The 23,559-nt window shown below is 43.2% G+C and overlaps 1 protein-coding gene across 2 annotated transcripts in view; it reads right to left on the minus strand.

The window, feature by feature from the left end:
* Positions 1-2,188: 2,188 nt before the first annotated feature.
* Positions 2,189-23,559, minus strand: part of ETV5 (ETS variant transcription factor 5) — a 56,718-nt gene continuing 35,347 nt past the window's right edge. The window contains exons 8-13 of one of the 2 annotated variants that reach the window (XM_065877071.1): positions 19,149-19,408; positions 17,050-17,109; positions 12,905-12,973; positions 12,585-12,754; positions 7,809-7,910; positions 2,189-4,680 (exon numbers count right to left, since the gene is read on the minus strand). In XM_065877071.1, the coding sequence (XP_065733143.1) occupies positions 4,459-4,680; positions 7,809-7,910; positions 12,585-12,754; positions 12,905-12,973; positions 17,050-17,109; positions 19,149-19,408 (883 nt within the window). In that variant the 3' untranslated portion in view covers positions 2,189-4,458. The remainder of the gene's footprint in view (positions 4,681-7,808; positions 7,911-12,584; positions 12,755-12,904; positions 12,974-17,049; positions 17,110-19,148; positions 19,409-23,559) is intronic. The other variant, XM_065877072.1, reaches the window with a different exon arrangement.

The raw sequence follows: 23,559 nt of genomic DNA on the forward strand, positions 1-23,559 counted from the left end.
GAATAAGATCAATGCTTACATTGTATATGCGATAAAACTGATGATTTTCCAGCTTCTTTTCCTTTTGCTTGTGTTTTAGAAGCCACACACTAAGCCCCAGCCACCTGTACCACCGGGCAACGGACTGTCTCTCCAAGGTTTCCAACTGTCTGCGTACGTGAGTGTTTTTCTCCCACATTAGTTTACATTTGTCCCAGCTGCACTACAATTTAGATTCTGCACATACTCTGGCTCTCAAAACTGCATTCTTTTGCCCTCACACTACTTCTTTGTCATCTAACAACTGAAAAAGCATTGTTTCCTTGACTTGGCTCGAGAAAGGGGACCTCGATGAAGAGTAAACTTCACATTTTCTGGGCTTTCTTATCCTAGTGCCCAACAGGAGAAGGGAGGCCCAGTGTTTGGTGACCTCCTGCATTAGGTTAACGATTTGGATATGGGCCCAGGGGGATAATGAGCCCATGAATAATAGGGAGCTGATTGTCAAAGTCTTATCATGGTGAAGCTGAGTGGCAGAGCTTGCTTTGTCCTGGCTCCCTTGCCTTCTCCCCAAGCATCTCTTAATCTCTCGAAGCCAATGGGTTTATGTGGCAGACATTCATTCCTCACAAGCTTCGATTCAAGCGGCTGTGCACCAATTCAGGCTCAGATGTTTCTACACTTAGGGCTTGTAAAACAGTGAAAGAAATATAGCAGATAAATTCACAGAAAGCCTTCTGTTATAGGCTTGAAAAAAAGATCTACTCATTTCTCTACTGTAACAGGAGTCTTGAAAAGCCCAAATTAAGGTGCAGAAAAAGGGTGAAATGAGAACACTAAAAGGCCTAATACTGCAGAGAGCCCTGCAAACTTTTCCCAAGTGATATATGCATTCCCGAAATCATGAGTTAAATTCATTTCACCTGCATTCTCTAATCAACATTGTTTTAAGACCTGCCATGTCCTCCAAGGAGCACGTGGCCTTAACAATGTTTGCCTGAGATATTTTCGGGAACTTGGAGTCAGCTGTGTGTATCTAGTTGGAGCTGGGCTGGTTAAGACTGGACAGGAGCACGGACCCTCCAACTGGGCATGCGCGGTGTCCGCTGGGTGACCTTTCGACACAGAAGGCTGAAAACTCCACCCTCAAGATGTGCAGAGGCCTATAATCGCAGAACCTCGATTCCCGCACCTTTTTCCAATCACCTTTCCCCATGCTCCCCATGCCTCAGTCGGCCCTGACGCTTGATTCCTAAACCTATACATATCCCCGCCCCTTACCTCGTAGGAGGCAGTTTCCAGACTTGATTTCTTGTTTCCTCTCTTTGCTGCTTTCCCATTAGGCCCTCTTCCTGCTGCAAACCTCGGTGTCCCAGCATTTTGGCTTGCTGGGCGATAGAATGAACCTGGTTCGGTAACATGGTTCAAACTCGGAAGAAAGGTTTTTATTGCTCTATGGCTGGAATAAACAAACAGCCATAAGCCTTCCTAAGTTGTTGTTTTTGAGGGAACTATTAGTAAAATTTCTACTCCTTAAGGTCAAACCTTTTGGGAGGGAAAACTAGGGAATGGGTGGTCTTAACTTCTGTCTGGTTTTCCAAGAATCCATCTAAGGGGCTGAGCAGGATGTATCTTGGAACTCAAAGTCCTAGCCTAGTTAGTGATCTTTTACATGCAACCCAGGGCCCAAGCGTGAGCTATGCTTTCAAAAAAGTAGACTAAGGGATTCCCTGGTGGTGCGGTGGTTGAGAGTCCGCCTGCCGATGCAGGGGACACGGGTTCGTGCCCTGGTCTGGGAAGATACCACTTGCCTCGGAGTGGCTGGGCCCGTGAGCCGTGGCCGCTGGGCCTGCGCGTCCGGAGCCTGTGCTCGCAACGGAGAGCCTCAACAGTGAGAGGCCCGCGTACGGCAAAAAAAAAAAAAAAAAAAAGTTGACTGAAAGTTGGCAAGTAGGTGGGTTCAAGGAGAGGGGGTGGTGTCTGCTCACCATTGGCTGCGAAACCCGCTCTGCTTTCTACTCTCCTACTCTCTTGGGTCAAATGGTCAGAGCTTAAGAGATGAGGCGATGGGGCAGTTGTACACAAACTATCAACTTCCACAGGCCTAAGGCTAAACAGCTGAGAGGGGGAAGAACGATGCCAGGTGGCTTCTGCTTGCTTCAAGATTAGACCACTGAGGGCAAGAAAGAGGCGGGTTTCAGGCATTCGGTAAACTGAAAGCAAACTTCTTTATTGTACACAGTACAGAATATAACGCAGCTTGGCAGGATGCAAATGGCCCTGCGCAGGGGAAAGTATTTCAAATCAACTGGCAGGTTAAAGCCTTTCTGCACTGTAGACTTTCCACACTCTGGAAAGAAGCAAAAACAAGAACAAAGAAACAAAACCATCAGGGAGGTGCATGAATCCGATGGGAAAGCAACGGTGATGCTGCCATCCTGTGTCCCGAGACAGCACAGGCCACGTGGCTACAGCAGGGGAGGGGAGCTCAGGCTACAGAGGATTCTTTTCAATACTTGCTAAGACAGCATAAATCCATCAAAAAAAAAAAAAAAACCCAACAAAACCCAAACCCGGATAAGTAAAGAAAGGAAAAAACAAATCCTATACAGCATTTACAACAAATTAACCTCTAGCCAGCTGGGGGTAAAATATGCATCTATGTATAGACTATGTGTAGGTTAGAAAGCTATAAATACTGGTTTGGAAAGTCCTTTGATTAGAATACAACGCTAATTAAGGCCCAAGCTACAGGTTCAATACCTTTGTGGGCTAATTAGCTTCCAAGAGAGGAAAATCTTGTATTTCCATAGCTATAAAATGCACCCCTTATCTCTGTGACCCTCTTCACAAATGTGCTCCTGGTCACCAGGGGGACTGTTTGAGACTACAGAGCAGTTCCATCAATAGAGAAACAACTCAAAGCACTGTCCTTCGCATATGAAGAGTAGCATAGTCATTCTTTGTGTGCTAGGTGTCAGGGGAAGCACAGAATCCTATCAGCAGGCAGCAAGGTGCTACCACTTTCTAATTCTTTCTCCACTACTTTGAGCTTAACTTTCATATAGCTTTAGCTGGGTTATTTAAAACGTTCCCAATATAATACAGCAATCGGAGAAAACCTTTTTTAGAGTGGCAGGAAACTAAGATGCTAGTACTGCTTTACCTGTCAGTGTCGCACGTAAGTCTCAAACCCTATTGAATCATATGCAGGGTTTCAAGTCCAAAAATTAAAGAAACAGGAAAACAAAACAAACTGATATGGAAATTGTCATCAGTCATGCCCAGGGAAGAATCCCTACCTAGGGTTTTCACCAGGTGACCAGGTTTCAAATGGACATGACATGTATTATGTACATATGCTTTCCAGAGAGGGCATGTGAGGGAACATGGGGGACTATACACATAGAATCTAAACGGTGTGTCCAGGCTGCCCTGCACACCTCAAAAATGTACAACTCAGGTGCAAATGTTCCATCAGGCTGTCTGGTGCAGAAAGCACAAAGCAGGCAATAAAAGAGGGCTTGTACTCGGCTAAGGGGACGCCCCCAGCAAAGCCCCTTTCAAGCTGCAGCGTCTTCATAAATTGGCACTGCCCTGTTTAAAGGGCGCAGTGCAGTTACCAAAAGGTTTGTTTTTTTTTGCTTTAAATACCAAAACTACAAAAATCAGTTTATAAACTGTTTTTCCAAAACAACCACCAAAACAAAACAATCCCCCGAATCAAAGCAAAACAAAATACTGTCAAAAGTGTTAATCACCCTTCTCCTAAAATTAAAGCCATCCACACACACAGCCATGTGACTGGGAAGAGAAAGGGGGCTTGCTCTACTTGGTGACCACATGGCCAGAAGGTTCCCAAGGGTAGCAATGGTTTATTTTATTTGAGAACCATGGAGTGGGTAACAGCTGTTCATCCTTTTTCCCCTTCTTTCCAGACCAAGAGGAAACATTTCAGATTAAGCTGGAAGAGCTCTCTGAGTTTTAAGATATATTTGTAACCCTTCATGGTTTGAGCCTCCCTAACTTTGCCTACCTCCTCTTCTATGGGTTTGTGACATCTTTTTCAATAAATTGTGCAAATCAGAGCCCTTCTACGTAAAGGCATTTAGTAGTCCATGATCAATGCAGATTGTCACACACTCTGTCCTGGTTTGTGGGTACTAACCTGAACAAGGTATTGCTTTGCATATATTGTCCATGGGAAGGAGGCTCCATTTCAATTGCTTTCCCAGAAACCTTGTCAGGTTCAGAGTTGAGGCACCAGCCTTTTGGTGGTTTTCTGCCCCTCCCTGTTCCCACTCCCCCGCCAAGGTATCTGTCTTTAAGGGTGCCGATCCAGAGACAGCTTGGGTTCTCCAGATAATACTCAAAGGGCAAGCTTTGGGAACAGCCAGAAACACAAACAAAACCACTGCCCTCGTTTGCCTGAATGGGAACTGCTAGCTCTAGGGTTTGGCCGCTCAGCCGCTTGGAAACTTAGTAAGCAAAGCCTTCGGCATAGGGGAGGCTGCTGCAGCGGTCCACATCCAGGAGGTAAGCAGGGTTGTCTTCAAAGTGGGTCAGTGGCAGGGTGTCCTCCTCGCTGAGGTGGCACTCAGACTCCGCTTTCAGGAACGGACGTTGGTTGTCGGGGAAGGCCATGGAGAAAAGGGCATCGGGGTCGCAGACAAACTTGTAGACGTATCGTTCCCCAGCCACCTGAAGAGAGAAAACACACCTTATGAGGCCCAGCTGGAACAGGGCGTGGGCCGGGGCCAGGGCACCAAGGGAAGGATGAGATATTTGTAAGTCACCAAGCTCTCAGGGAGCCAGGGACCAAGAGGCTCATTGGTAGCTGATTATCCAAATCATTCAGATTTATTTTGATAAACTGTAGGAACCTGTTACCTGCCAAGTGTTTTGTTGACACCACAGCTTAGCAGTTGAAAAGAATATCTGAATTTCAAACTCATATTAGGTTCTTTTAAAAGAAAATCCTCACTGTGTTATACTCACAGCCTAGAAACAATGGTTATGCTGAGGTTGGTGCCTGATATTACAAGAAGATATAAGGATTGAAAGATGCAGGAGTCAGACCATGTGTTCAGTTCCCTCCAAAGTTTACAGTTTTCCCAGGACAGCTTTGCTCTGAAGGGCTAGGAATTCAGAGAGCTGTGTGGGAATTTTAAGTTTGTTCCAAAACCAAACAGAACCGTGTTTTGGCTTACCTGCAGTTTTACATTACTCATTCCATGGTTCTGCTACACTGAAGGAACTGATGACTACCTTTATATGAATTTTATGCATTATAATATTACAAGAACCAAATGGTCTTGATTAAGGGTGGCAGATGTATACAATCAATCATCCCTGTTTGGGTTGTTAAATCTCTCCTTCCCCGGCCCAAGAGTCAGCTCACGTATGTGGAAGAGGGAAGTAGGAGGACATAGTGGCAATGATACCAGCTCATAAGCCAGGAGTGGCTGGCTCCCAGCCTTGGCTCAGTCACTAACAAGTCTCAAGCTCTCAACCTCAATCTTCCCTTTCAAAAACCGAGGGTATGGGACTACTGCTTTTCTAAGTCCCTCCCTAGACGGGCATGCTACCACTCCTCTTTTATTTAGTTCTCATTTACTCATGGGTCATGTAATAAATATAACAATGATCTCTTACACTGGATAGCACATTACTATTTCTAGAATGTTTTCACATATATTACCCTTTGAGATTAGATTAGGGACTATTATCTACATTTTTACTGGAAACAGGCTTTGGAAGGTTGACTTCCCTTAAAGCATAAATGCAGTGCTGGATCTGAGCCCCCCAAGTCTCATTCCTGTGCCTTCCTGTACGTTTTGCCTGTTTTATTCTCAGAAAATTCTCTCCTACTTCCTTAGAAAACCTAGGAACAAGTTCATAGGGACAACTCGTTGCCATTAGTTCAAGTTAACTGTGTCTTGATTACATTCCCTCAGACTGGATCTGGAGTTGGGAACAGCAAAGGAGTAATGGCCCTCCTTCCTCAGTTTAGGATTCTACCTGATAATGTTAAAACTAAAAGGGGAGAGAGTGTGTGTGAAGTTTGAGGGGGAAAAGGCAGTGACTGATAATGGGTTCAGAGTTTCTTTTTAAGGTGATAAAATGTTTTCAAACGGATTGTGGTGACGGCTGCACTACCCTGTGCACGTATTAAAACCGCACTGAATTTAACCCTTTAAAAAAGGGCGGAAGTTGGGTGGGGTGACCACCCATCCTAGAGTATCTATTCACTCTGTGACAAGCACTGAAGTCAAACCCTCATTGCTGCCCCAAAGGAGCTGATACTCCTGTAGCAGATACTGACAAGCCAGGGAGTAACTTACAATACGGACAGTAGGGGAAGTGATGGAGATGAGCCCAGGTGCTCTCAGAAGCAGAAGAGGGACCATGTAACTCAGCCTGAGAACTTCAGATTCTTGGAGTAAAGAGGTGATTTACTGAGAAAACAAGTAGGGGCTGGCCAGGCAATGAAGGCGTTAGGAGTGTTCTTCGGTAGGACGGTAGTTTAATGGGTATTTTTTCATTTCATAGTATGCTAGATAACTTACATGAATGTGATATGTATTGTTCGGTAAACAAATATATTAAGAGAAAGATGGCTGTGCTAGTGAAAGCAGCCAAGTACAAGTGAGGAAATGAGGGTTTAATGGTGCCTTGAGCCTGTATGAAGCATTAAAAAGTCTGGATCTTATCCAGAAGACCATCCATGAAAAGCTGTTTTAATATTTTTTTTTTTTTTTTTTTGTGGTACGCGGGCCTCTCACTGCTGTGGCCTCTCTCGTTGTGGAGCACAGGCTCCGGACGCGCAGGCTCAGTGGCCATGTCTCACGGGCCCAGCCGCTCTGCGGCATGTGGGATCTTCCCGGACCGGGGCACGAACCCGTGTCCCCTCCATCGGCAGGCGGACTCTCAACCACCGCGCTACCAGGGAAGCCCTGTTTTAATATTTTTTAAGGAGATGAGAGGAATATGGGGTCATATTACCACCTCCCTCTGAGAAAGATAAGCCTGGCTTCAGCGTAGACAAGTTCTCAGCGGCAATGACCATATACTTCTGAGTGCATCTTGGCATCTACCATGTAGACTGCTTAAATGTGTAAATGCTAGAATCTGGGCAACAGTACAGTATAAAATCTGATGGCTAAGAAAAACCAATCAAAGATTTTCCATTCTCATCTTCTGCCTATCCACAGGATTTTACTTCACCACCTATCGCAATAAGGATTTTGTATTGGCTTCCTCAAAATTACACTTCATCCTTTTTTCTGCTACCTGCTACCAGGTGATTCTGCCGTTTTGCAAACCTTGGGTTTTTAACTTGAGTTCCAGTTTCTAAGGTTCTAAAAGAGAAATATGATTTTTTTTTTTTTTTTTTTTTTACTGCCCTAACACTTTTGGGAGTATTAAACCAACATATTTGGAGGTCTCGGTGTTTCAACTAAAGACTTCGCCTAAGCTCTCATGGGAGGGGAGACCTTCAAGTCGATTCCCTCACTTGCTCCTTTATGGATATAATAGTTGGCCTGTCTGGATGTTTTTGTAAGTAGAGACAGTTTAAAGCAGAGGAGCCTAATTTTCCTACAGTGTCTTCCATACACAACCTTTGGCTTTCACGTACCCAACAACATTAAAGGTGCTCCTTATTATCTCATTTAACTTAAGTTTTTCCAAGATGTTTTTCCTATCACAGAATTACTTACGAGGCTAACATGTCCTTCCAGTCATCACATACAGTTTTATTTCAGAAGCCCTTGACATTTTCTTTGAGAGTGGTCAGAGTGGTCTAAGTGTCTCTAGTAATCGCTCACCTTCTGCATGATGCCCTTTTCATAGTAATAGCGTAGAGATCTGCTGAGCTTGTCGTAGTTCATGGCTGGCCGGTTCTTCTGAATGCCCCAACGCCGAGCGACCTGAAGAGACAGGAAAGCAATGGAAACTCACTCCCTGGGCTTAGTGGTTTTCTCCCAATCCCAGGAGAGCCAGTTCTAGAACCTGACTGCTTTGGTCAGTGACCCATTTCTCTGACCTGGAAGGAAAAGCACTGAATTCCCTCAAGACCAAACATTCAGCAAAGGTGATGATTCAGTCAAATGCTAAGAGGTGAGACCTAGAGGTGGAAAAATCCTAGCACTTTAAGATTGCAGAGGGCTCGGCTAGCATCCCAGAGGAAGCAGGCTCTCTACTGTTTCTCCACATATGAATTATCGACCAATACCCATAGACCATTAGCATGTTGCCATTAAGTGCTATGGTTTCTGTAGCAGTCAATAAGGAATAATTAGAATGGTCATTCCTGAAACATTAGAAACACACTGGTGAGTTGCTAATGGGCCAGCAGAGCAAAAGTTCAATTCTAATAAGATTGGAGAGGGGCTGGTAGATGTTTACTTATAGCAGCTCATGGAGTAAAGGGGAATTGGATCATTTCAGCCTGCTGCCATCCAATCCCCTGCTCCCAGCAGACTTGCAGAATGGACATTAAAACATGTAGCACCATTATCCACTTAATGAAAAATTAACAGGGCTTCCCAAACAGTTCTGAAGTGCATTATATCCAACTTGGTCCACCTCTGAGGTGCAGTGACGGGGGGGGGTGTAATTGGAGGTTTGGGCAAAGAGACCTTATAGCAAGAAAACTTCCTAGTGGAGTTCAGCAGGACAGCCAAGCAATTTCTGTTCTCAAGTATCTCAGCATCCCAAATCCTACTTATTATAAGGATGACTGTCGAGGTAAGAGAAGAATAACCTTGGAAACATGAGGTCTTTAAATGTATGCAAACCAGGGATCATGTTTTGAACATTTTGGGGCAGTTTTAGAAACTTAAAAAACCAAAATAACTACATTCCTTTTTATTTAAAAAAAAAAAAGATGAAAAACATGGAATGAGAAGTAGGGAGACTGCAAGTGGAAAAGGTGGATCATAAAACCACATTTCACTTGAAGTATTCTTTAAAAGTATCTGGGGCAGAATGAAAACAACATCTTCTGAATTCAGGATTCTAAGATGACCTTTAATAAATACCAAAAATAATCTGGTAAGTAAGGAAGAATGCATCTGTCCTAATTATATTACAGTAATTCAATAGCCACGATTCCACTCTGCCTTGCAAGACACTGTGTGAAAGTTAAATTTCCATTCGTTTGCTTTGTGCCCCACAGCACACACGATTATCCCTGGCTCTCCCCCTTTCTCCACATTGCACCCGTTCAACTCTTTGAAATGGCCCAAAAGACAAAATGAACCAAAAATACATCCCCTGGTTAAAGAAGACAAACATTTTATTTTACTATTATTATTTTTGGCTGCACCAAGCAGCATGCAGGATCTTAGTTCCCCGACCAGGGATCAAATGGTGTCCCCTGGAGTGGAAGCGTGGAGTCTTAACTACTGGACCGCCAGGGAAGTCCCGAGAAGATAAAACCAATTTTTAATCAATTTCTATTTTTAACCAGTTTTTAACCAATTTCAATTTTTAACCAACTTCTATTTTTAACCAATTTCTATTTTTAAACCAACAGAAATAGGGGTAAGAAAGAACCTGTTAAGTCAATACGTGTCCTTTTACCTGTTCAGAAGAAATGACACCATGAAACTGTACTTGAACTGCTGTCAGACACAAGTGATGCAGGGACCCTTAAAAGAAGCCCAGCCTCATCATTTTACTATAGTCAGTGGTGGAAAACAATTCGTGAGTATTTTTCAACTTCAGCCGTGACCTCTCTTTGCTGTCACGTGCATATGCAGTAGCTTGCTGGAGAGAGGTTTTATGTACGCACAGACTTCAAAGCAGCTCTGGTAGCCATAGTTACTGACTCATCCTCTTGGGCCAGGGCCTTCTGATTCAGTAGCCCTCACCAGGGCTGCTCCTTCTGCAGCAATCATGATGCAGCACAACTGCAGAGCAGCTGGGAATTAGGGCTGTCCCGTTTCTTGGGGGAGGGGAGCAGGCAATAGCTAGCTACCAGCTCCTCCTTTCTTTCATCTTTCACATTCGTTACTTTGGTAGCATGCATCTTGAGGACGGAGGCCGAAGGAGTTTTAAAAACAAACAAACAAGAAAACCTCACGTCTCTTCCTCCCTTTTTAAGAGAGAGCAGCCGCAGCGCAGGGAGCGGCTCTTTCTAGCAGCCCGTCCTTTTAAACCTCCCCACGGCATCAGTTATCTGCCACATGTTCAACAAACAACCCTACCCCCCAAAATATTCATTAATGCAGATTCACAGTTAAAATGGCTCCAGATTAAAGCCGAGTCAGTCATAATTGAGAGGGTGCTAAGCTGGAAGACAATCAAAAGACATTTGATTAGGAGGCCTGCCAAAAGCAGTTCCCAAACCACAATTTCCATGCACAGTGTAATGGATATTATGGATAATTACCCAGAGTGCACTACTCAGCCACACAGCTGCCTACAATTACGGCCCAAACAGCTTCCTCCTCCGCTTCACCCTTCAAGCTTCCCCCATGACAACTTCTTACAGCTTTTTCCAGGAGTTGGTATCTTCCTGACAGTAACAAGAGTAGGGCCCTCCAAGTTATACAAGGATTAGAGAGCGAAAAAATTCAAATGCTGCGTGTCCAGAGGCCAAAGTGCACATGTGGGACAGAGCTGATCCTGGGTTAAGAGAATGGAATATTCGGAGTTCATGGAATGCTCGGGGATTTCAAGGTGCGGCGGAAAGAAGTACTTCCCGAAGAAACAAAGCTGTCCAACCAGCTGAGGGAGGCTCAAGGCCACCACAGGCCTCCCCTGTGACTTGGCCGCTTGGCATTTATGTGAGCATTCTGGCTTAGTATTAGCTTCGTTATTAAGAAAGCCGGGGGCCCTTGGCCATCTGTTCATCATTTTCTTTACCACTGGTAGGAGAGCAGCAGATTCAATAACAGCTTTACAAAGGGTCATAACCAGGTTTACCTGCAGCTATACAGCCTGTGCTTAGGCCAGAGGCAGTGGCAATAAAGTAATAAAAGCTCCTGTTTGCAATGAGATAAATCAATAAGGGCTGCCCACGGGACAGACTGACTTTCAAAAAGCCTTAGTGAGTCTGGGCGACATGCTTTCCTCAAGCCTCACATAAACCAGGCCACGTTATGAGGAAAAGAATGCAGGGCGGATGCTCTCCAGTGTGGCTGGAAGCCACAAACACAGGCTCCACTTCTAAACACGACTTAGCCAAAAAGACACCCTTAGGAAAACACGGCAGTACCAAACTCTGGCTTTGAAGGTAGACTGACTCTTAACAGAAACCGTTTACAATATGAGGTGTTGACATATTTCTATTTTTTTGTGAATGATGCAAGATAGGGAACACCATACATATATCTTCTCCAACTGCCTTTAATGAAGCCTGCCTTCCTCTCCTATCAGTCAGGATTCTCCTTAAGTCTCCAATCCACACATTCTCCTTTGCTCATCTTAACTTTCAGGCTACTTTCTTCTTCTAAATCTCCTGCTGTTAACCCCCATACCCACCTGTCCCCCTGGTGTGCTAAAGTGAGCCCTGGAATTGATGGAACAACATCTACAACTGCAGTCCCTGTTCAAACTCCTTCCAAGAGCATTGGTCCCATTCCAATCACACCCAACCCAAAGATACATTTTGCTCTGCTGGTTTAATATGTAACACCTAAGTATATGCTACCAAAAGAAGCATATGTCGTATTTTCAGGGAAGTTATTTCTTTTCTATTTATAATCTCTCTAGATTCTAAATCAAATAGAAATCAAATCAACCCCTTTGGGAATTCCCTGGCGGTCCAGGGGTTAGGATTCCAAGCTCTCACTGCTGAGGGAACTACGATCCCATAAGCCGTGTGGCGTGGCCATAAAACCAAAACAAACAAACATAGAACAACCCCTTTTGAAATACGCCAAACTCAGAGCCTGATTTAATTTACTTTGCAATATTCAGGAGAGGAGGAGTTCCATGATGTCCTCCCCTTTTGAAGAAATGGTATTGGTTCTGTCCATTGGCCTTTCTGTCAAGAGTCTGGGCAAACAGACAGTAGCAATGTTTCTTCTTTCTATTAACAAAATAATGAAGGTTTGTGTCCTCTCTCAACCACTGTGATACTACATTTAAAAAAAAAAAATCTAACTTCCTAAGATTGACCCATCTCTGATAATTTTATTTCTCTAGGTTAGAGCCATTTGAAATACACAGTGGGGTAGTTGCAACCTATAATATATTACCAAAATGTCTTAAAATCTGTTCATGTAACCTCTGGTATAGGCTATGACATATGAGGGTTGACACCAAAACAAGTTGGTATCACTGAAAGAACACTTGAAAAAGACTTTCCAACAGAGAGAGCAGACCCTATTAGAATGCAAGTCTTCATGGCCTCCCTCCCCAGAGTTTGCAGAAGTGTTACTAATACATTTTATATATTCTGCAGCGGAGAACTCTGCCTGTCTGTGAATTGTAAGTTGTCCTATTAATAGAAAAGGCACTGCCAAGCCCATTGGCCAGGCTAGAATCTGAATGAGAAGGAAGAGCATATTTAACACCGTAAAAAGGCTCAATGGAGAACAGGAACAAACATCAACAAATCAAATCACTTGATCCCAGCTTCCAACGCTTACCTCCTCTGGTTCTATCAGCTTGAACTCCATGCCTCGGCCTGTCCAGGCAATGAAGTGGGCATTGGCTGGGTCGTCAAGAAGGGTAACCAGGAACTGCCACAGCTGAAGGGAACCTCGCCTCTGGTAAGGGGGCCCCTCCCGATACATGGTGGGCTCTTGTTTGACTTTGCCTGTTTGAGACAAAGACACATACGTGGTACTTTAGTCTCAAGCTTCTCACAGCTGATTTGGTCAAACACTAATTTGGCATCAAGACCGATGAACGTACTCTGACATCTTGAACTTTCCAGCTTCCCAACAAACTGGATGTGGCTACTTACCTTCCAGTCTCTCAGGAACAACACAGGTGTCGTCAAAGTACAACCGGGGATCCTTCTCATATGAAAAACCTGAAGAAGAATTTAGAAAGAACATGTTGCTTAACAAATTGTGTTCTCTGAAAACTCTGGATTTAAGGACTAAAATAGGATTCTACCATTTCAGGTCCTCAGCCTGATCAAGTGCTCTACCTATGCCAGACTGAATTTTGGAGGGAACTTCAACTTCACCAGGACTTAGACGTTCTGTTCTGATGCAATGACCTGCGCTTCAGTCAGAACAGCCTCAGTTCCTGCTATCAGAGCTGAGACTGTAGGGAGGCACTGAGTCACCTGTACGTTCCTTTGCATCTTGCTTACAAGGTCTGCATGGATCAGTGTGTCCGTGACTAAGCCTTTGTATCTGAAAAGACATCTCATCTATTTCAGTTGGCCTTACCGGGTGGATCTGGTTGATCTATATGTGGTCTAGCCGTTTTCCTTTTAGCAAATATTAATTTCAACCTTTCTTACTGCTTGTCTAGGCTGCCCACACACCTCATTCAGTCATGAAAAAGCTTGGAGGGTAGAGAACAATGCCAAGTGAGTAAAGGCTTGGGCCTGTGGAGGATTGTGACAAGCAATAATTTCAAAAAGTTGGAGGTATTATCACCTCCAGACACTGTGGAAGGAATCTGAAGAGAATTTCTGTCAGTAAAACTTATTCACTGTATAGACAAGGAAACAAAGGGGAATTGACTGGTCCAACAACAACACACGTAAGTGGAAATGAAAGGAAGGCAGGGCAAAAAGTGGAAGGTGTCAAGAAGGATGGCCTGGCATCCTAAACCCACCAACCCTTAATATGCATTCGACGCTGACCACCAGGTCACCAGGCACCCTGACAAGGCCAGCGGCTCAAGCCAAAGCCAGTTAGTAGACAGGAGTGATGGGACCACACCCTTGCCTGCGGTCCAGCCTGTTCCACGGGGCGAGTGCTCCGGCATACTCTCCTCTACCCGCACACTTCTCAAGAGGAAGCACCAGGAGCTCCTGTCTGCTCAGTGGTACTCCCTGTGCTCGGTTCTCTGATCAGTTCGTCTGGCGTGGGGTCCAGTCGTATGAGTGTCAGGTACGTGGTAGGGGGAGGGCAGAGGAGGCTGCTCTGCAGTGAAGGGCTAGCGTTAGATTTTGAGAGGGATTTGCTCTGACTTAAAATCCCTGGGTAAAGGTGCCAAGAAAGAATCTGTTCTTTTTCTTCACAATCAGCCCAGGTCAAGTTCTCCTTGGCAGGATCAGCACAATTTTAAAGAGGCCCGGGGTTGGGAAAACACTGCCCAACCTGGAGGAAACAGACTGTTTTAAGGTTCTGTATTACTCATTTTTGTTTCCTCAGCTCCAAGCATTATTTCTCTGCTTAACTACAAAGGAAGTATATTTTATTTAGTATTTAATCCAATAAATATTTATGCCAGGCACTGTGCTAGAAGGGGGTAGATAGAAGAATACAGACTCCGTGCTTGCTCTCGTGGAGCCTGCATCCCAACTGGTGGAGACAGACAACAAAGTAGGGAAAAAGAGAGACATGGTGTAGTGTGGAAAGTGTGGGCCCTGGAGCCAGACTGATAGACCTAGGTTAACTGTGTGACCTTGAACAAGTTAATTAATTTCTCTCAAGTTAATTTCCTCATCTGAAGACTGGGGAAGATAATAATTCTCACCTTATAGGCTTGTGAGAATTTAATGAGTTGATACATATTCTGTTCCACTGACCGATTTATCTTTACAATAGAGAGCTAAGAATAGCTCCTGGTACATAAGTGTGCAATACATGATAATTGTAAGAAATTAAGACAGTAAGTACTTGTACATTGTGTTAAGTGCTATTAAGAGATTAACTGGATAATATGAGAGCTTTTTCTTATATTCTGTCATGGATTCTAAATTCCTTTAGTAAAAGGACATATCCTGAATATCTTAGCCTCCTTATAGCACCTGGTACATAAGTGCTCAATAAATATTTGAATAAATATGAGGGAATCTATAGTTTCCATTAAAAGATTTAAGAACGCAATACTAACTTTTAAGTTAGGGATTCAGGGACTCCTATAATTTATTTTCCAAGTTGGTACTAGGAAACTGACTTATGACAAACTATTATACTTTATATTAACAAGAATTACATAATCCATCATGCTTCATGCTTTTTGCCTTGGCTACCAGGAAGCTACGTATTTCCTGACTTTCCACATGGATTTTGCTATTCCAGTGATGTTTTAACAGCCTTATTATAAAGTCATTATAAATAAACTACAAAGTTTACACACATGTCAAAATTGCCATTTTATTTTTAGAGCTTTCTTCCTCTAAGGTAAAGAAAATACATTCACAGTTCACAGTATATAGGGAAAAAAATGTAAATCTAGATTAAATTCTAGGTTTGGTTTTTCAAACTAATCAGATGAAGCCCTGCCCATGAGTTTCGTTTTGGTGTACTTTGTGGTTTCTAGTCATTGCCACGTGTGGTTCTCTAAAACATCTGGAAGATGCTGTTGGTTTAAGTGAAATTTAAGTCAGTTGAATTTGCACAGCAGTTACATCAGTTGTGGCCACAACCATCTAATCACTCAAATAAAGGTGGCAGGAAGGAAGAACCTGTTTGAGGGACAAAGTGGAAATGAAAGATTCAAAACAGCATGCAAAGATTCCAGGTGAACGCTAAGGCAGGATGGCTGTCTTAGTAATCACAGATGCCAATCAGAAACACTTGTCTCACTATTTCACGGGCATCTGTGGTCAAGCCCGTATAAGGAGGAGAGAAAAACCATGTCAGGGTAATTGAGAGCAATTAAGAATGCAGATCTCTTTGAAACTAATTTCTTCAATGTGTATGGGGTCAGGGAAGAAGTGGGGGAAAAACACAAGCTCGCAGATATTCTGTGTGTAGCAAGCAGCCCGATGCCTTACTAAAAATATTTCCTTTAAGAGCATGCTCCTTTCTAAATGATGTGATCATGCAAAGTGTTTTCCTCCCTCTCTTCCCTCACTCCCTTCTAGTTCGCCTGCTGCAGACATCAACTGCTGCTATAGAAACATTCGGGAACCTGGAAGAGAGCCCCACACAGCTGTGCCGATCACGGCCAGAGGTCCAGTAGACTGCCCTTCCTTCCCAGGGCTGGACACTCGGAATATCCCCGGGTGCCCGTGGCAGCCACACTGGGTCTCCCCTCTAACCAAGTCAGTGGGAGGCAGCCACCCATAGAGACCGCTCTTGTGAAACAATCACTCACAATAACCAGCCAATGCTTCACAGTGCTATCTTACCGGCTCTTTCAACCTTTCTCTAAAACTCTAGAACAGTGGTTGTCACCCTGGGACACATGAGAATCACCCAGGAAGCTTTACAAACTACTAACGCCTGAGTCCTACCTGAGAATCTCTGATTTAATTGCTCTGGGTGAAGCCTGGACACCAGAAGTTTTAACAGTTCCCCAGGGGATTCTAATGTTCAGCCTAAGCTGAGCCTCATGACTCTGCAGTCGTAGTTCTCAGGTCAGTGCGTGTCACAATTGCCTGGAGGGCTTGTTGGAACACAGTGCTGGGCCCCTCCCCTGGATACTCTGATTCAGCAGGTCTGGGGTGGGCCCTGAGAATCTGCTTTTCTAACAAGTCCCAGGTGAAGCTGACTGATGCTGTAGGTTTGGGGAATCACACTGCTCTAGGTATTTATGGAGAGATGTATAGGACAGAAAACAGGACATCCTTCTGGGGAATGTGTTCTAAGAGAGAAATCCCTCCCTGTTTCAGCGTTCAGAAGAGAACTCTTGAAGGTACCATCTCAAGTCGTGACATAGTTCCTAAGTGCCAGTTTAGGTGATAGTGTTATCTACAGCTATGTATACATAACCTCCTTGTATGGAAGGGTGGAAACCAGACGGGTTCGTGTTTTCCTCTTAAAAGTTAGGGTCATTACTATGGAAAAGGATGGCAGCCCTCACAGGTCAAGAGCATGCCTCAAACCCTGTGTGCGAGATAGCTGGGGATCACGATAAGTGAACTCTCGTGTTCACGAGCTAAGGAAGGTTTAAACTACGATCTCACATCTTAGCCCGGAAACTGTGCAACTTTAAGCTTCCTTGAATATTATTATCTTTTAAAGAGCTACTTACCTTCATGGCTACTGGAGAAGTAGCCCCCTCTCATGTAGGACGACTGGCAGTTAGGCACTTCTGAAAGAGAAACAGACACACACACTCCTGCAGCCGAATCAGCACATCGGTCCAACTGCAGCACTGCAGGAAAGCCCCTAAACCTTCCCCTGCTCCAAGGTCATGTCTTTTTGGCCTTGTCTTGGAAAAGGGGTACCACTCTAGTGAGCAGCGTGGGAAACACTATGTACCACCATCTGAACGGAGGACTCGACTCGCAATCAAGAGAACTGGGAGGAAAAAATACTCTCATAACTTGCTCATTTTAGAAACTAGTTAACGTCAAACCTCGTGAGAGAGTTAACGGCAGAAAAAGAAAATGGCTTTCAAAAGGCCAGCGTGGCCTTCTGCCTGTCCTGACTCAGGGGCTTTGGGGTTTGGAGGGGCAGGAAGGTCACTTTAGAGCTTCCCCAGTTTGCTCTCCTTTACTGCTGATGGTCATATCCATTTCTGCTCCAAGAAGTGAGGGTATTTTTAGGTCAAAGAGATGAGGGGGATGGGAAGTGATGAAGCTAGGACAAGAATGGGCAGGAGTGAGGAACTGCAGCTTGGCAAGCACATTTCTCCCACGTTATTACTGTTAGAATGGAACCCATGCTGAAGCGATCTCTTCTTCAGACACCATGTTATCAAGGTGTCCATTGAGACAGAAGGCAGTGAGCTGAGCTGTGCCCATGTGGGATGAGGCTTCACCCTGGGAACACCTCTCAGATCAAAGCACTGTAGATACAGTAACATCTGCTGGGTGTCTTGCTTTAAGGGAGTGGGATGGGGTGAAAGACTCATAGGACCGATTAAAATGTCAGTCCCAAAGGGAAAATGCTGCTGGTCATGCCTGCTCCTGAGAAAAATACATCAGAGCCTTCAGGAGGAATGCCAGTGGACATTTTATAAGCTATCGATACCTATACTTGGTAATTTTTCCATCATAAACCAACAGATGTCTCCCTTCTGCCTACCTCCCCAGGCTTTCCCATAACCAATTTCTGCCTGAATTGAGCAATCTATGTATTATCTCGGAAGGCCAAGAGAAAATTCTATATCCTATTCCATTTGCAAAAGCCACTGAGTACATACTGCCCCACCCCCTCCCCAGGATCTTCAAGGAAAGCACACACAGGAAAGGTTGATAACTGACCCACCACCCTCAAATTCCTTTAGCACCAACTGCAAAAAAAAAGGAGCAAAAAAGTGTCATTTTTAAAATAAGGGTAAATGAAGAAGAGGAAAGAGTTTCTAAATGTGCAAGCTGCAAAATTCCCACTCTCCTTTCCCATAATGATCTCATTTAATAAGCCTGGCCTATAAGATATGTAGTCAGTGAATGAGTGTTCAGGTGAGGGTGGAGAGGACTCCCAAGGCCAGCTTAAACTTCTTTACGTTTAAGTTTCTAGATAAGAGGTAACCCAAAAGCAAACCATACGTGTTCTAACATGTTATACCTCTCCCTGTACACTGGCAACAGCTGAAGGACACAGGAATTTTCCCAGATGAAAGTACTGCAACAGAGCAGCGACTCCTATGAAGCAACTAACAGGACAAACTTTTCCATGGCGTACCCAGCATCCTATACAGCCACGACAGACCAGGCAATTTCTCAGAACACCACTCATTTCAAGAATAGAAAGAATCCCATCCTACATGTGGACTCTCTTATATTTGTATTGGGAGTTTAATGGGTCACTGTATTCAAAAAGAAAGCCACAAAACCAGAGGCAGGCCTAAAATGCAGAAATAATATCCCCTGTGTCCAGTGACTCGAAAGATAACCGGTCTTAAGAAAGGACATCACCAAGACTGGATGGCGGCAATCTTCAGGCTTGGACTCAGATGTACTGTGCACCACTTTTGAATGCCTACTGCTCTTCCTACCATTTGCATGGCTTTTCTGTTTTGTTTTGTATTCAGTTATGCATAGACATGTTTGCTTTACTAGCTCCTAAGTTCTTTGAGGGCAAATTTTATAAAACTACTCCCCAAAGCCCTGCACATAGAAGACAGTAACAACCTGACAGATGAATGAGAGACTGAAGAAAGGAAGGGCATGATTTTATGCTTACCTGAATCAACGCAGTAATCCCGGGGCTCCTGCTTGATTCCCATTGGTGACTGGAATCCATGTGTTGGGGGGCCCGGCATGCCTGGGACCCCATGTTCATAGAGTGGGTCATGGTATTCTTGTTTGAATCCCTGAGGGGGTGGGGGGGGTGCAGGGACGATAGGTTCTGACATTTGCCGGTGGTAATTGGGGCGATTATCTCCAGGAACTCCTGACTGAGGAGGGAAGGGGTGGCAGGGTTCAGACAGTTGTCTCTGAAATCTGCAAGAAGAAAGTAGTAGTTACATTGTTAAGTAAGAACAGGATGAATACCTACTGTGATATAGCACTGAGGATTAGAAGTCCAGATTAATGGAATTATTTGCAAAGTACTTATTAATGCTTATTTCTGGATACCTTACCCTCTTCCCAAAATTATATCACACATTTCAAACCTCCTGAGTCAGGGACTGGCCAAAAAAATAAATAAATAAAACAATGAATGACATGGTAGCATCTTATTTTCCATGCATTTTTATTTCATGCACAGTCTATGTGTATAGTTGGGCCAGATTACGTATCTGAATATATAAAACCAATTATTTGCAAATATCACTAACATGTTATGTTTGTTCACTGGTTCATTCATTTTCTAACCTGTAGACAGAATTAATTTTTAAAGACAGAGGAGTATTTAACCAGAAGTTAACCAGTTAGAAAACGTAGTTAAAAAAAAAAACAAGCCTATATGTAATAGCAATCAAAGCCATAAAATCCCTAGGAAAAATCAGGAAATGTGTAGGCTATACAAGAATAAAATCTTAAAACTATTTTCTAAGCAACCGATCTAATGAAAGAAAATATTTAGAACCTGGAAGGTGTTCATTCACTGAAAATTATTCTGTAAAAGCAATTCCTTCCCAACCAACTTGACAAAATGATTCTAAACTTTAAAAGATTAAGAAAGAATGATCTATTAGACTGACAAATATTATAAAGCCACAATAATAGAAATACAAAGAATGAAAGGCATGTCTAAGGAATCCAACGAGAAGTCACAAACTGTCAAGCATATTCCAGAATATGCTACTTGTTAAGGTTAGCATTTCAAATAAGAGGGGAAAAAGATCCCTGTTTTATACCACATGCCAAAATTTTCATATAAAGATTTCAATGTGAAACCACGATAGTAAATATATGTGAAAACATATCTTGGAGTGAGGAAAAACCTTTCAATACATCATACCAACAGCAGAAATCATGAAGATAAATATGGATGTATCTCCTTGTATAAATTTCTGTAAGTCAATAAACAAAAGAAACCTAAAGAAAAACGATAAACTGGGGGAAAAAAAATCTATAATAGTCAGAAAATACCAGAAACAAGGCCCCAAATTAAACAAACTGAGGAAAAATCTCTAACAGATACAGTAATGTTAACATTGTTGATATAAAGGGCTTTTAAAAAATCAATAAAAGATGGACACGCCAACAGAAAAAATGGGTAAAGAACATAAACGGGGAAATCACTAAAGAAGGGATGTAAATGGTCATAGACAAAAAGTTTAACTTCATTAGTAATCAAAAAAGTAAGTTTTAAAAGTCAACAATGGAACCCTTAATATTAAGGTCTTACTCTCTACTTTTAGTTTGATCCTATTAATAGTTTTAATCAAATAATTTGAATTTGATCAGAATCAATCTGTGACAACAGGTCGCCAATAGATTCCTAGAACAACAAGACTTAAAATCTTAAACTGAAGAGATTTGTGTGCAGATAAAACACTGTTTAGATCAGGGTATAGCATGGCTCACTCTGTGAGTCTTTACTATCTTAACTAAAAGCAGCACCACAAGACCATTTTATAACATGAAGATCACCAAACTATTTTATATATATTTATCCTTTTCTCCCAGACACCAAAAGCATCAGAATCGGCCTGGCCAATTATTTAAACAAGTTTTATGAACTCTGTAAGGTTCAGTGGGCACTGAATGCATTACAGTGGATTGTCACCAGGAGCGCAATTTTCAAGGTTGCTGTTATTTAAGGAAACCCTTCTGTGGTCTTTGAAGTGTAAATTTGAAACTTGGGTTTAGGCTTGACATTTAGAATACAGGCACCAGAAGCATGCTGCACCTGATTTTTTTTTAACGCAAATTCTGAAGAAGTGGGCAGAAAAGAAAGTGAAGATACTCTTTAGGGCTTTTTAAAATAAAGTACCCAAAGTTTATGCTAGCAGGAACAGTAAGGAGGGCACCCACTTTCCATGTTCTCTCCCTTCCCCGCTCTGCAACCTTCCTAGCACCTTCCAAAGCAACCTCCACAAATCACTTCCTTGATGGCTCTGAGACGGCACCAAACCGCTCAGTTCTGTAACCAGAGCCTGTGCAGCTGGCAGGCCCAATCACTGCACTTCCGCTCAGCGCTCATCTTCTCACTTTCCAGAATGAAACTCTAGAGTTGGCCTGCTATGGCCCCCTCAGGAAAAGGTACTTCCAGGTGGGCACCAGCCAGAAACCCTCATCCCCTCCCCCAGCATAACTTTAAGGATGCATGAAGCTTACAGGCCTGGGATCTGCAGAACAGATTCTATAACTGGGATTGTTTTGTCCTAGTTTGTTTTGAGGGAGCGGGAGTGGCAAAGGGGAGCTTAAGGGTAGGTCACAAAACCAACATATTTGGAAGAAAGATTCTCTCAGAGCTTGCTGCCGATAATGGCTTTTATTTGCAGAGATTAGTAAAGTAATTCAGTTCTTGTCCTCAAATACATTCTGTGAACTTTACTCACTGACCTTCATTTGAACCCCCTTCCCCTTTCTGCAATCCTTCTGAAGTATCTAAGAATGTGTTGTATACATAGCACAGCTATGACAGAGATGCCTCTTGTTTACTGAGGCAGGCAATCATTTTCAATGGAGGGGTGGCTTGGTTCCTAACAGACCTCTTTCTTCCTCCTGATAACCACTCCCCCCTTCCACCACCCCCTCACCCCGTGATCCCAACAGATTTCAGACCATAGTGAGCTCACAGTTGGTGAGCAAAAGGAGACTTCTGACTACTGAGCAAGCCTAAATTCAATAGGTTACAGATTAAGGCTTTTTTCAGTACCAGTTTATTTAAAGAATCAGTTATTTATTTATTTGTCAGATTTATATAGCGCCTTTCCTCCCAAGAGCTCACCCACGCTACCAACATTTGGTTTACATTATGAAAACCGTTAGATGCTTTTTCTGCATTTCCTTTTCGGTTTCTGCTGCCAACACATAGAGTAAACACAATCCTTAGAGAAAAAAGGAGAAAAGTGTGGATTCAACGAAGGCTACACAGTGGCTGGCTATGGGTGCCAGGTGAAGTAGAGTGACAGTTCAGAGGCTAGCCGGGAGATGATACAGAAAATTGGCTAAGAAACCACCACCGCGTACTTAATATTTCCGTTAAAGCTAAGAGAAGATAGAAAATAGAGAAGCAGCATAGCTGGGTAAGAGGCTCTGGCTGCGAAGTCAGAACACATTGGGTTGAAATCCAATCTCTACCCCTTACTAGCTGTGTGACCTTGGGTTAGTTATGTAAATGCTCTAAGCCTCAGTTTGCTCATCAGGAAAATAAGGACAGTCGGGTTACTTGTCCCAAAGATCTGTCGTAAAGATTACATAAGATACTGTGTGAGACAGGGCCCAGCACGCTGCCGAGTTCTTGATTTTATGTTACCTTCGAATGTCCCCATCAACTCCCCATGCCACCCTGACCCCCACAGTAAGCTAAATTCAGAAAGTATGCAAATGTAAGGGAAGATCTTAAGGAACTGGGAGAAGACTTTCCTCCACACAAAGTAAGAGTCTCCTAGCTGCCTACTCACTCTCCTGTCTCAGAAAGAGAATGCTGACTTTTATTCCGGGTGGTAACGTACCACCTAACTTCACATAATATTGATTTTCCTGACATATACCAAGAGCCAGGTACTGCTGCAAAACAAAACCCACACATTGTCCCTAAAAAGCCCACCAAAGAACTCTGAAACAGCTCTCAGGACTCTGTGAGGCCTGTTGGCATTGCTTAAACTCAAATTGGCCTAAACTCAAATTGGCCTATCTAAACTACGGTAAAACATAAAGAGATGACGAACAAAATATGTCCTTTAAAGGCCTAGATATTTGTCTGATTTCTCAAGATCTAACATGGAAGAAAAAAGGTGATGTAAATACAAGATGTTACCAGGAGATTAGATGGTGAAAGTATTAGTTTTACGTGTACAACATTAGTAAGTCTAATGATGAAAAGATTTAGAGATACAGGGAGGTCTACATTTTTAAAACTTAATATGAAACAGTGAACCAACTAAAGTTTCTGTTGTAGTATCTACATCATTTAAGGAAGATTCCTTTAGGATAGTTTTCTTTATGGAACATAAAAGTGATTTTTTTTTTTTTTC

The sequence above is a fragment of the Phocoena phocoena genome, chromosome 4 (genome assembly GCF_963924675.1).
Source record: "Phocoena phocoena chromosome 4, mPhoPho1.1, whole genome shotgun sequence".
Taxonomy (NCBI): Eukaryota; Metazoa; Chordata; class Mammalia; order Artiodactyla; family Phocoenidae; genus Phocoena; species Phocoena phocoena.